At 48.6% G+C, this 13,477-nt stretch overlaps 1 protein-coding gene and 1 pseudogene across 1 annotated transcript; both read right to left on the reverse strand.

Moving 5' to 3' along the window:
* Positions 1–350: 350 nt before the first annotated feature.
* LOC114222099 (twinfilin-1 pseudogene) lies at positions 351–5,659 on the reverse strand (annotated as a pseudogene).
* A 4,358-nt stretch (positions 5,660–10,017) lies between these two features.
* LOC148164146 (class I histocompatibility antigen, Gogo-B*0101 alpha chain-like) lies at positions 10,018–13,477 on the reverse strand. Its single transcript, XM_088024082.1, has 8 exons — positions 13,361–13,477; positions 12,807–13,076; positions 12,328–12,603; positions 11,449–11,724; positions 11,219–11,329; positions 10,756–10,788; positions 10,571–10,618; positions 10,018–10,440 (listed from the first exon to the last, which is right to left on the reverse strand). Exons 1-8 carry the CDS (start codon positions 13,431–13,433, stop codon positions 10,436–10,438), a joined length of 1,092 nt encoding a protein of 363 aa, XP_087880208.1. The 5' UTR covers positions 13,434–13,477; the 3' UTR covers positions 10,018–10,435.

The raw sequence follows: 13,477 nt of genomic DNA on the forward strand, positions 1-13,477 counted from the left end.
GTTCCTCTGTACTAAAAGCTGGACTTTTAAAAAACTAGTATTGTAATGCTTAATATAATGATTTTAATCAGCAGTGGCTTCACTTTCAACTGGACCCCTAATACGTTTTCAAATTCCTCTTTTTCCTGCAGGACCTTTAGGTTTGCATGCTGCTTTGCGTGTACTTCTTCATGAAGGAAGCCTGCTGTCAACTCATCCCCATTGTCTCTCGATCTTTCCTTCTTTTTTTTTTAAGATGTTATTTATTTGAGAGAGAGAAAGGGAGAGAGAGAGCGAGAGAGCATGCACAAGTGGAGGGGAGGGGCAGGGAGAGAGGGAGAAGCAGGCTCTCTGCCAAGCAGGGAGCCAGTTGTGGGGCTGGATCCCAGGACCCTGAGATCATGACCTGAGCTGAAGGCAGAGGCTTAACCGATTGAGCCACACAGACTCCCCTATCTCGATCTTTCTAATGACATATATTTGTAGTCGCCTTTTTACAATTTTTAGCAGAGGGCTCTTGCAGCTAGAATACAGCATCCACTATCCAGGCTTTGAATCAATAAAAACTATGTATCCAAATAGTCTCCTTCATGGGAATGTTTATACAGGAAGAAGTGGTAGCGTGCTGAATCCTTGGGAATTCTCTTTGGCAAATCTTTCAGTTCTGTATTTGTTGTGTTGGCTAAAATTATAATTTCATTTTTTATATCTATTTCCAGTTGTACATAGTTGAGCTGTTACTTCATTTTTCTGAAGCCTGAAAAGCTTCTCGAGAAATAGGAAATGCTACTCCTTGTAGTGTTGATCTTCGTGTCCACAGCCACGTCAGTTTGTACCTCATTAATATTAATCTGCCCTAATTCTTCCTCAGCTGCAGTCAGTGGGGCAGGAGAAGATTGTGCCCGCACGTGTTATCTTATATCCATGTAATGACGCATCTTCCTTTACTGTTCCAAACACTTCGTCTTTAACATGACCACCTCCAGACTCCTTTTTCAGAGTAGCTCTCGTCGCCGCACACAACGTTTTCTTGACGATCACGAGAATGTTCTGGAGACCAGACAATGAGTATCCATTCATATCCCTGGCATTCTGAGAGTCTAACCTGAATACTATATAGCACGGTTGTTTGTCCTCCAGGAGGGGTGAAACAAAGGAATCATAGTCCTTCCCCCAGGATTCTGAAGGCTGACTACATGATCCAATCATGATTGTCTCATTTTCAATAGATATTTTTAGAAGTCGGTATTTTCCATTTCTCACTCTTGCAAAGGTGCCTCTAACATCTTCACTTGCTTCGAGGTGGTTCCGATGTGATGTGGCGGTGGCCGCAGGCTCCCGGCTCCGGCGCTAAGTCTGCGCAGAGACATTTTGGCAGGAGTGGCCTGAGTGTCATCCGGATGCCAGGAGCAGCAGAGACAGCAGATCCGACCAAGGGTCAGGTGTCCTGCATCAGAGGGGTCAGTGACATCTGCACCCTCAGCTGAAAACTTCCCCAGTTTGTTGTTCCAGGAGACACTGCTTTGGGAAATATCCCTGGTGTTCTTTACTTGTCAGTAAAACCCTTCCTTTCCCTATTCTTCGGCTTGATGGAGTCTTTGGTCTTGAACCCACCCAGAGGCGAGCCCAGTTTTGGGTACCACAACTGCCAACCTGAGAACCTCACCTGGCATTTCCTTTTTTTAGAAAATATTTTATTTATTCATTTATTTGAGAGAGAGAGCACAAGCCAGGGGAGCGGCAGGCGGAGGGAGAGGGAGAAGCCGACTCCTCGCGGGGCAGGGAGCTGGATGCAGGCTCCACCCCAGGGCCCTGGGATCACGATCCTGAGATCATGACGTGAGCTGAAGGCAGACGCTTAACTGACTGAGCCACCCAGGCGTCCCCTCCAGCACAATGTGTAATAGAAGTGGTGAGAGTGGACATCCTTTTCGAGGTGCTGATCTCCGGAGGAAAACAACCAGTCTTTCACCATTAGGTAAGATGTTAGCTTAAGGGTTTTCATGAGTGCCTTTAATCAGATTGAGGAAATTCCCTCTGTTAGTAGCTGAGGTTTTATCATGAGAGGGTGTCCGATTTTGTCAAATGCTCCTTGTCCGTCTGTTAAGGTAAGCATGTGGCTTTGTTTTCTAGTATATTAATATGGTGTTTTACATTGATTGATATGGACATTTAACCTATCTTGCATTCTCGGAGTAAATTTCATTAGGCTTGTATTTAACTATATGTTGCTAGATTTGATTTGCTACGTTTTGCTGAAATGTGTGTGTGTGTGTGTGTGTGTGTGTGTGTGTGTGTGTGTCTACATTCATAAGAGATATCGGTCTGTAGTTTTCTTGTCTTAGGATATCTTTGTCTGCTTCTGGTATCTGAATAATCCTAGCTTCGTAGAATGAGTTGGGTTCCTGCCTCTCCTTTTTGGAAGGGTTTGTAAAGATTTGTTATTAATTCTCTCAGCATTTGGTGTAAATCACAAGTGAAGCCGTTTGGAACTGGGCTTTTCTGTGGCATAGTTTTTGACAATTGACTCTATCTTCTACCTTGATATAGGTATATTCAGATGGTCTATTTCTTATTCAGTCAACTTTAGTTGTTTGTGTCTTTCTATGTTTTTGTCTATTTTATCCAAGTAAGTTAATTTTTTGGCATAGAATTGTTCATCATCTCAAAATTCTCTTTATTTCTGTGTGGTCAGTCTTATATCTCCTCTTTCATTGCTGATTCCAGTAATTTGGGTCATTTCTCTCTCTCTCTCTCTCTCTCTCTCTTTTTTAGTTAGTCTAGTTGAAGATTTGTCAGTTTGGTTGATCTTTCAAAGGATCACATTTGATTTAGTTTCCTATATTGTTATTTTATTCACTTTTCTCTATTTCATTAATTTCTACTCTAATCTTTATTTTTTCCTTCCTTTTGCCTGGTTTTGGTTTAGTTTGCTCCTCTTTCTTCTTTGACTTAATATGGAAGTTTAGGTAATTGATTGGAGATGTTTCTTTTTCATATAGACACTTATACCTATATATTTCCCTCTCAGCACTGCTTTAGTAGGACCCTCTAGGTTTCGGTGAGCTCTTTCGTCATTTCTATTAGTCTGAAAGTATTTTCTGATTTCTATTTTTATATCTTTGACCCTTTGATTATGTAGAAGTGTGTTGTTTAATTCTGCATAGCTGTGAGTTTCCCAAATCTATCCCAGTTATTGATTTCTGGTGTCATGCCACTGTGATAAGAGAACGTATTTGTATTATTTTTACCCGTTTAAATTCACTGAGTTGGTTTTTTTTTTATGGCCTAGCATATGGCGTATCCTCAAGAAAGCTCTATGTGCATTTGAAATGAATGTATATTCTGTTCATGGCTGGACTGTTCTATAAATGTCAGAATTACACTGTTGTTTTATAGTATGGTTCAAGTGTTCTTTATCTTTATTGATCTCTGCAGAATTTTCTATCCATTATTGAAAGTGATATATTGAAGTTTAACTATTATTGTCATATTGTCTATTTCTCTCTCAGTTTCTGTCGGTTTGCTTACATGTATTTGGATGTTGAGTTATTAGGTGAATATATATTTAGAATTGTTTCATCTTTCTGATGACTTCGCCATTTTATCAGTAGAAAGTCATCCTGTTTATCTTACTAGCATCTTTAAAGTCCCTTTTGGCTGATGAGTGTATCCACTCCAGCTTTCTTATGGTTGTTTGCTTGAGATGCCTTTTTCCATCCCTTTGATTTTAATCTATTTGTAACTGAGATTAAGTGTGTCTACTGTAGACAGCATAGGTGGATCTTGTTTTGTGTTCATTCTAACAACCTGCACTTTGTTTGCCTTATTTAAGCCACTTACTTGTAATGTTAATATTGACACTATTGGATTTATGGTGCCATTTTACCTTTTGCCTTTGTTTTCCATGCCTCACTCATTTCTCTCTTTCTCTTTTTTACTTTTATGTTTTTGAAGATTTTATTTGTTTATTTGACAGAGAGAGACACAGTGAGAGAGGGCACACAAGCAGGGGGAGTGGGAGAGGGAGAAGCAGGCCTCCTGCTGAGCAGGGAGCCCGATGCGGGGCTCGATCCCAGGACCCTGAGACCATGATCCGAGGCAAAGGCAGACGCCTAATGACTGGACCACCGAGGCACCCCTCTCTTTCTCTTTTTTAAAAGGTTTCATTTATTTAAGAGAGAGGGAGAGAGAGAGCGCAGAAGTAGGGGAGCAGCAGAGGGAAAGGGGGAAAGAGAAGCAGGCTCCCTGCTGAACAGGGAGCCAGATGCTGAGACCAATTCCAGGACCCTGGGATCATGACCTGAGCCTAAGGCAGGTGCTTAACCAGCTGAGCCACCCAGGTGCCCCTCAACTCATTCTTCCTTTACTGATACCTTCGTATTCGGTGAATAAACTGTAATATTTTCATTAATCATTAATCACTCTACTTTGTAGTTATTTTCTTAAGAGGTGCTTTTGCTTTTGCCATATTTTCTACATTTTTAATTTTGTAATTTTTTTCTTTATATCATATCCATAATATATATTCTAATAACATGTTTATATATTTATATCGTATTCTGGTCATGTTATATTGTATCTTATGATTCCAATATTGAAATTTCATGAGCTTTTTACTACTCACTCTTTCTAAAGTTACTTAATCACAGTCTTTCTTCCATTTGGACTTTATATTTCTTGCTATGAGTTGCTTTTTTTTTCTCTGTACAATTATCTGTGGGTGTAAATTTTTTTACATGTAGGTTAAATAGAGATTTCTCTAGAGAAATTAGTTTGTTTCTTAAATTTTTGGGTCATCACCAATCCAGGACAATTGTAAACTATACTAATGACATGATATTATTTTGGCCCAATGGTAAAGCAAATATGGATGACAAATCACAGATGGCTTAGGCCGTGTCTGCAAATTTTTGAAATAGTTGTTTGCTCACTTTTTCCTGACTCCAAGGCAAATTTCCCTAGAATGTTCGTTACTTGAAGATAGAACAGATTTGATTTGTGTCACCTTGTTCTGAGGATATGAATCTTTGTTACCCAGATTTTGAGGGAGGGATGTTTCTCCTGCTCCTTACACGAAGAAACTCTGGGCATGATTTCCTCTCGAGGACTCATGAGCCTGAGAAGCCAAGCTAAGATTTTCTAGATTTGAAAAATGACCAAAGTATCAGAACTGTTCTCTCTGGTATAGCCCATATTTAAATTTTGGGCTAATTGATTATTCTCTTGATTGTTCTACTGCACTTTTGGATGATTTTATGGTTTTTTTCTATCATTTTTAATTGTTTTAGGAGAAGAGGCAGCCTTATTTAAACATTTTTTTCTTTAAATTCATTTAGCCAACATATAGTACATCATTAGTTTCATATGTAGACTTCAATAATTCATCAGTTGCATATAACACCCAGTGCTCATCACCTCACGTGCACAGGAGGCAGCCTTAAACCTTAGTCTACGGTGTTCCTGGAAATGGAATCCTCATTAATTCTTTTCATTTCTGCTATTTCTTAGGCACCAGAGTAGGTGCTAGAGTATAAGTCACTTAAACCAACGATGATTTGTGTCTTCCGTGAGCCAGCACTGGTCTTTGAACTGTTAATCAGCCCTTAAAAAGATACATAAAGAAATTGAAAGAGTGTAAGCAAGAAAGCTCTACCTTCTCCTGTCTGAGACTGGACATCGCCAAGCAAACCTGAGCATGTATATCACGTCATTGGATCTGCTAAAACACTGTGATAATTAGCTGTTTGTGGACCAGAGATGAAGTAGAATAGTGTCTAAACTGGAATGGGTTTTCATACTTTTGTGGAAGCCACATAAAACCAAATAAAATTATGCACACTCTCCCCAGAAATATGTGCATGTAGGAAGAAACATGAAATGTCAGTGTGTATGTGTGGATCATCTGAAGTGATACAGATCTGGGTTTTAATCCCAGGAAGAGACCAAGGCCGGGAGAAGACAAGTTGAGCAATCACTGCATCACCCAACAATGCCTCTCCACTGATGTGTGAGTAGGAACTGGAGTAAACGCTGGGCCCACAACAACCATCAAGGGAATAAGTTGAAAGATGCCCTTTATGAGTCACTCCATCCGAGGAGACTTGAGAGCCTACAGTGTCCAGATCAAGTTCTAGTCTCAAATCACGGCTCCAAATGCTGAAATCTGTCATTCTTTTCCATTCCTGGTCCCCAACGTCCGTTCCCAGAACTCATACCTCTCTGCCCACATAAAGGAATTCCACACTTAAAGAATCTTGTTGGGGACAGAGACCACCTCCATCCATACAGAGGAGAACGCACTTTGCCAGTCTTGCAGTTGGACGTGACATGAAGCGTCAACAGTCACGTGACCCCCTGCCAGACTGCGACTCAGGGCACGTGACAGACACGCTGGGACAGCGTCCACGCACTGGGCACAGGGGGTCCGAGCAGTGTCACCACGGGGTCATGCAGCGGTCAGGGCAGCAGCGAGAGCAGTCCCAGCCTCAGGGCCCAGTGTCCTCCCTCAGGGGAGTCAGTGGTGTGGACAGTGCCATCGACGCCCAGTAGCAGGGGGCTGGCTGTATGTGGACCTCCACCGAGGGTCCAGTGTGGATTCTGCTCCCGGCTGGGTAGCCTCAGGCTGCTCAGTGGCTTTCTTTGAAATAAAACAAGGTCTCAGACATTCTCTGGCGTCCCTAAGTCTCTCTGTAACTGTACGTACGTATCCCAAGGAGTCAGAAACCCACGGAGGGAAGAGATTCCAAGAGCAAGATTTCAGACATTTTTTACCAGCTTTGTAGAGATATGACTGACATTCACCATTGCGTGAGTTTAGGGGTACAACCAGCTGACTGACACTTTCCTGTACTGATAACAATTACAACCATAGCATGGCTAACATGTGCATCATGTCACATAGTTACCATTTCCTTTTGTGTGGTGCAGACATTTCAGATCCACACTCTCAGTAACTCTGAGATTTTATATTGACCTTAAAACTACTTACTCAATCTGCCACCTGGCTGTGCCCCACAAGAGAGAAAATATGTTTCTCTGAGTATGTCTTACATTTTTTTCCTACAAAAAAAATTTAAAGATTTTATTTATTTATTTATTTGAGAGAGAAGGAGAAAGTGTGTGCATGACAAAGAGGAGAGGGGTAGAGGAAGAGGGAGAACATTTCAAGCAGACTGTGCACTGGGTGCAGAGCCTGATGTGGGCAAGTTCTCCTGACCTGAGCTGAAACCAAGTGTCAGATGTCACTCTGGTGCCCCCCCAAAACCATTTAAATGTGTATGTAAAACCCCTTTCCATGATGAGGGCTCTCATCAATGACTTCAGTGCTTCTATATCTGGGGGAGCCCCAGGATTGCTGGTGGATTCGTTACAAAATACTCAGGCCTCTCCCCAGACCTAACACTTTAGAATGTTGGGCGTGGGCGCAGGAATCACTTATTTAGTAAGCCCTACAGGAGAGGCTGATGCACGGCCATGTGGGGATCCTGCTTCATGTGCTTGCTACTCAGTGTGGGATCTGAAGACCAGCAGCAGCAGCACCAACCTTGTTATCAACCCAGAATCTCATGCTCTACTCCAGACTGTCAGTTCCTGTGCACACTCAAGGGTGGGCCTCCCTGGTGTATGTGCCTTCTAGACGCAGAACCAGACTGTGCAGTCCACTCTGGGTGTGCACTCTGATCAGCCTGCTTAGCCCTGAGGAGTGCAGGGTTTGGTCCTGTTCCTTTCTCTTCTATGGCCCTCACCTCCTTGGTGACCTCATCTCTGCTGAAGCTTTAAACATCATTTGGTGGCATCACCCCACAAATCTATCTCTCCGACGTAGGTATTTCTCCTACCCTGCACTCTGGATCCAACTGCCAACTTCACTTGGGTTTCTAATAGACATCCCAGATTCCACATTCCTAAACTGGATGCATGTGATGCTGCTTCCCCAAATTATCCTACTTCCAGAGTCTTTCCCGTTTCCAAGAAAGCATCCCACATTCCTACCTGCAATCTGAAACGCCGGATGCCCTCCTTGATTCCTCCTTCTCACCACCCAGAATGAATCCATTAGAAAATGCTGCAAAGTCCATCTGTGAATATCTCCGGCATTCAATCACTTCTCAGTATCTTCCCTCCTCACACCCCATACGTACAGCCCACATCCCCCTCCTGGGACACAGCACTGGTTTTCTACAGGTTTCCTACTGGTCGCTCGCCCTGCACCTCCCGATTCTGCAGAGCAGCAAATAGATGCTGCTCGAGAAAATCATTCCCATCGATCTGTTCATTCCTGTAAGTCCACGCCTCACTCAGAGAAAACTCAAACCCTTCTAATAACCTCAGGCCTCCGTGACGAGGCTGACATCCGACCTCAAGTCACCTGCTCTCTGCTCCAGCCCCAGTGGCCTCCTCGCCCTTCCATGAACACAGGACGCGCTCCTGCCCTAGTGCGTGTGCACTGGGGGTTCCCTGCCCGGAAAGAGCCCCCCCCCCAGACCTCGTCTTATGCAATTCCTTCATGACCTTCAAACCTCTCAAAGGCACCTTGGTGAGGCTCCCTCTGATCGCTGTAGTGAAGTAGCCATCGTCCCCATGCCAGCTCGGTGCTCTGGGTCACCTTCCTCCAAGCTCCTGCCCACTTCCATGTAAACACTTCCCTTCTTACTGCGCTTACACAATACACAGTTCACCTCTGAATGACACTGGTTTGCACGGGGCGTGTGCACCTGCATGCGGACTTTTCTACAGTAAGTACTGGCCACGCACTTTCTCTTCCTTATGATTTCTACTATTTTCTCTACCTTCATTCATTGTAAGAACACAGTATATAGTACATGTAACATGCAAATGTGTGAAGCGACAGTTCATGTTATCAGTAAGGCTTCCAGTCACCAGAAGGCTATGAGTTCTTATGTTTTGAGGAATCAAAAGCTGTACTTGGATTTCTGACGGCACGAGGGGGTCACTGCCCCAATCCCCGCATTGCCCGAGGGTCAAGTGCCGTGTGCCCCTTACACTAGAACTAGTCTCCGCAAGAGCAGCAAGTTTTCCCTCTTCTTAGTCTCACTGAGCTGTCCCAGATGTAAACATAGCGTGTCCTGTATGTGGCACGCGACAATTGTCAGGTGAATGAATAAGCAGCTAGAGGACCTCCCTCTTCTAGATGCGCCTCAGGCTCAGCTGATCCCTCGCAGCTCCCACCCCCCGTGCGCCCCCCGTGCGCCCACCTCGCCATCCGGGCTGCCTCTAGCTTCTCACAGGGCTGCCCTCCCCTCCCTCTCTCTGCTCAGCCCCTCCTCCCCCACACCATGTCTCCTGCACGCACAGCACACAGAGTCCTCTCTTCAGAAACACTGTACTTAGGCTTTTTGGGGCCTTTTCTCCAACCACACAGAAAACTAGTTAGACTCTGCTTTATAAATCCAAGAACTTGGGATCGGAGCCGGCACTAGGATCAATGAACTAAGGGTGGGGAGAGAGGACAGAGCAGTAGGGAAGGTAACTGAAATTAATAAGGATGAGAAACTCCGATTCGTCCTCTCTCTACCTCCAGAATCTAAAGAATTATCTAGGAAACAGCTCTAGAGGGAGGGGAAGATGAATGAATCTGAAAGTTCATCCCTCCATACCACAGAACTCGTGTGTGACTCGTGGGGTCACCCAGGGCAGAATGGATAAGAACTCGTGCACAAGAGCAAGAACAGGCCTGATGCTCCAGAGAAACATTGAAAAAAAAAAAACACCCCAAAATGGGGGCTATGGCATGATCCAGGCCTGTGCTTAGCCTGACCCAGTCACAGTAAGCTCTTGCTGCACAAGGTCCTGGTGACAGGTGACATCCACATCCCTGTGATCACAGGTCCTGGGGAGACACGGTTCCACAGAAGAGGCAAGGACACCGAGCAGAGAGATGACCCAGCTGAGGGGTGAGCACGGCACAGCCGTGATGCACTGAGCACCAACTGGGCACAGGCCCTGTCCCCACTCGGCTCCTCACAGCCTTCTCCTGCCCCCACCTGTAATACACTCAGCACAGTAACACAGGGGTTCTGGAAGGTTCTCAGTGCTTCATTTATTTGCTGTCTCAACTTTACAAATTTTCTCTTTTATTACCTCATCAGCCCCACATGCCAAGAATTAGGAAAGAAAACTTATATCTGGATTCTAATTTTCGTAGGGAAATAAGTCATTAGTACTCAGCACAACGTGAAATAAAGACAGGGATGGAGATGGTCCAGCCCCGCCTCTGCTGGAACAGGAAAGCACATCAGAGAAGAGAATGCAAATCAGCATAGGGAGGGGTCGTGGTGGGTAGGTGGGCAAATCTCATGTCCTCACATTATGCTCATAGGAACACAGACACATCTGACACCTTTTGCGGAAAGAGAAGTCAGGGGTTTTTGATGTCACCAAGTGGGGGTGTGAACACATCTTGCATCACTCAGTCCCCGCAAGGCAGCTGGTCTCACACTGAAAAAAAATCATGCACCCATTTAGGTCAGTCACATTAAGTGCGGACATTCTGGACAGCACCCCCCACCATGCTCACACTGTCCCTAGTGCCCTAACCCTCCCGCACTCGGGGTCTCCAGGGTCTCACCTTGAGGAGCCGTGAGAGACACATCAGAGCCCTGGGCACTGTCATCACCTGGGGGAGAACAAACAGGCCGCGGTCAGAGCCCACTGGAGAGGAGACTAAAGGAGGAGCTACGGGGTGGGCGGGCTCCCCGTCGGGCTCTGTCTACACTATCTCAGGGTCTCAGGGATCACTCCCTCCACACTTACCTGCAGCATGAGAGTAGCCTGGTCCTTTCCCTCCTGTGGGAAGAAAATATCATGTCAGAGGCCAGAACAGGGCTGGGCCATGAGATCCTAGAGGAAGCTCCTAGTCCTGGTCCTAAATGAAGTTTGCAGAGTTGTGACTGAAGACCCAGGACACGATCAAGAAACATGAAGATAGAGGGGTGGGGTCACTGGACCACCTGACTGGCTGGAGGTCTGACCTCAGCAGGGCCCTTTCTCTGTCCTGTGACTGCTCGGAATCAGGTCCCTATCACCAGAGATCAGATGAAAATGTGTCCTTCATTTTCACAAGTGTTGCTACAGAGTGAGCGTTAGTGGTCAGCTCCAGCGTGGGCAAGTCCATGTGTGTGGATGGGACTTCCCAGTAACAAGGCAGGATAGTCTCCTGTGTAGGAAACCCCCCAGAGGGACAAGAAAACTCAGATCCCCCCACTCCATTCCCTACCTGAGCGCTTCTTCTTCCAGATCACAGCTCCAATCAGGGCCACAGTGACCGCAAGGAGAACCACACCAGCAATGATCCAGGTGATGGGGATGGTGGCCTGAGGCGGCGGCTCTGGAAAGGGAAGGGAAGGTGAGGGGCCCGGAACACTGCAGGAGTCCTGACCCTGCTGAAATTCTCCAGAAGGCCTTCTGCTTTCCCTGAGTAGAGGCTGTACCCCAAACCCTCCTTACGCCATCTCAAGGTGAGGGGCTCGGACAGCCCCTCATGCTGCACATGGCACGTGTATCTCTGCTCCCGTCCAGAAGGCACCACCACGGCCGCCCACTTCTGGAAGGTCCCGTCTCCTGCAGGCCGGGTCTCCACAAGCTCTGTGTCCTGGGTCAGGTCCTCCCCATCCCGCTGCCAGGTCAGAGTGATCTCCGCAGGGTAGAAGCCCAGGGCCCAACACCTCAGGGTGACTCTTTGGTCAGAGATGGGGTGGTGCGTCACATCTGTTTTGGGGGGTTCTGAGGAAAAAGAATCAGGAAATCCACAGAGGTTTACCTTTATGGGCCCCTGAAACGTCCACGACCATCCTGAGGTGGGCCCAGCAATTGGTTTGGATGGAAGAAGCACAACGCCCAGGTACCAACCTAGCCTTTGGGATCTCCTAACCCTGGAAAGTTCTAGATTCAGGGTGAGAGTCCAGGGTAGGAGGCAGCAGGTCTAAGTGAGTGAGCACACTAACGGTCCTGACTGTGGTGGAGGGTGAATCAGTCAGAAAACCCGGGGTCAGACCTACAAAGTTGTTGTCATTGGAGAACAAGGCCTTGAGAGGGAAAGTCATGGTTCCCAAGGTGGCTGCCAGGGTTAAAGGGAACCGCTGATGGGTTATTTCAGGCACGGTCTCCACCTGCCCCCTGGGAGAGACTGGGTTCCTCCACTGCCCTTTAGCGAGAAGCGGCCCTCTGGGTGAGGCCCTCTCTAGTAGGGACATGAACACGCGGGCGGATCTCCGTCTCCCCACCCGTGGGAGGGCCGCTGTTCTGACACTGAGTCCATTCTCCCTTCCTGGTGGGAAGCCAGCCCCAGTGGAGGGGAGATCGGGGAGGCCCCGCGGCCCCTGGTACCTGCGCGCTGCAGCGTCTCCTTCCCGTGCTCCAGGTACCTGCCGAGCCACTCCACGCAGGTGCCCTCCAGGTAGTTCCTGTCCTGCTCCGCCGCACCGGCCGCCTCCCACTTGCGGCGGGTGATCTGCGCCGCCGTGTCCGCCGCGGTCCAGGAGCGCAGGTCCTCGTTCAGGGCGATGTAATCCCTGCCGTCGTAGGCGTCCTGACTGTACCCGCGGAGGAGCTTCCCGTCGGGGCCCACGTCACAGCCGTACATCCGCTGGATGGTGTGAGAGCCTGGCCCCGCCCGACAGGCAGGGGATTAAGTCCAAACAGAAAGTAAAACCGCCTGAAAGTTCCCGCGGGTTCGTCGGGGTCAGGGGTCGGGGCCGGGGGTTCCCTCAGACTCGGGGTGGCGCTCGGCCCCGGACACTCGGGGCGACCCCGGCCCGTCCGTGGGGATGGGGGTCGTGAGCGGGACCCGGGCCCGCGTCGCTCACCGGCCTCGCTCTGGTTGTAGTAGCCGCGCAGGGTGTTCAGGCTCACTCGGGAACTCTGTGCGTTGTCCTTGGCGGTCCGCGTCTCCCGGTCCCAGTACTCCGGCCCCTCCCGCTCGATCCACGGCGCCCGCGGCTCCATCCTCGGGCTGACAGGGTCGCTGTCGAACCGCACGAACTGCGTGTCGTCCACGTAGCCGACGATGATGAAGCGGGGCTCCCCGCGGCCGGGCCGGGACACGGCGGTGTCGAAATACCTCAGGGAGTGGGAGCCTGCGGGCGCGGAGGGGCTGAGACCCCGCGCGACCCTCCTCGCGGCGCGGGGCCGGCGCCCAGGGAGAGGCGGCCGGGAGGGCGGGGGAGGGGCACCGAGGGCGGGGGAGCAGGGCGGAGGCGGGGAGGGGCGGGGGAGCACAGGCCGTGGCGGGGCCGGGGGCGGCTGGGGGGCTGGGGCGGCGGCGGCGGAGAGGCGCCTTCCCCGGGGGTCCCGCGTCCCCGCCCCGCGGTCCCCTCGCTCCCGCCCCGCAGAGGCCCTTTCCTCCCGCCGCCGCACTCACCCGCCCAGGTCTCGGTCACGGCCAGGGCCCCCGACAGCAGCAGGACGAGGGTTCGGGGCATCACGACCTGCATGTTCGCGGTCTGGGGACACTGTGAGTCGCAGCTGGGCTCGGGGT

This window comes from Eumetopias jubatus, unplaced genomic scaffold, assembly GCF_037043125.1.
Source record: "Eumetopias jubatus isolate StellerSeaLion01/CBP00866 unplaced genomic scaffold, mEumJub1_p1.0 scaffold_6, whole genome shotgun sequence".
NCBI classification, from domain to species: domain Eukaryota; kingdom Metazoa; phylum Chordata; class Mammalia; order Carnivora; family Otariidae; genus Eumetopias; species Eumetopias jubatus.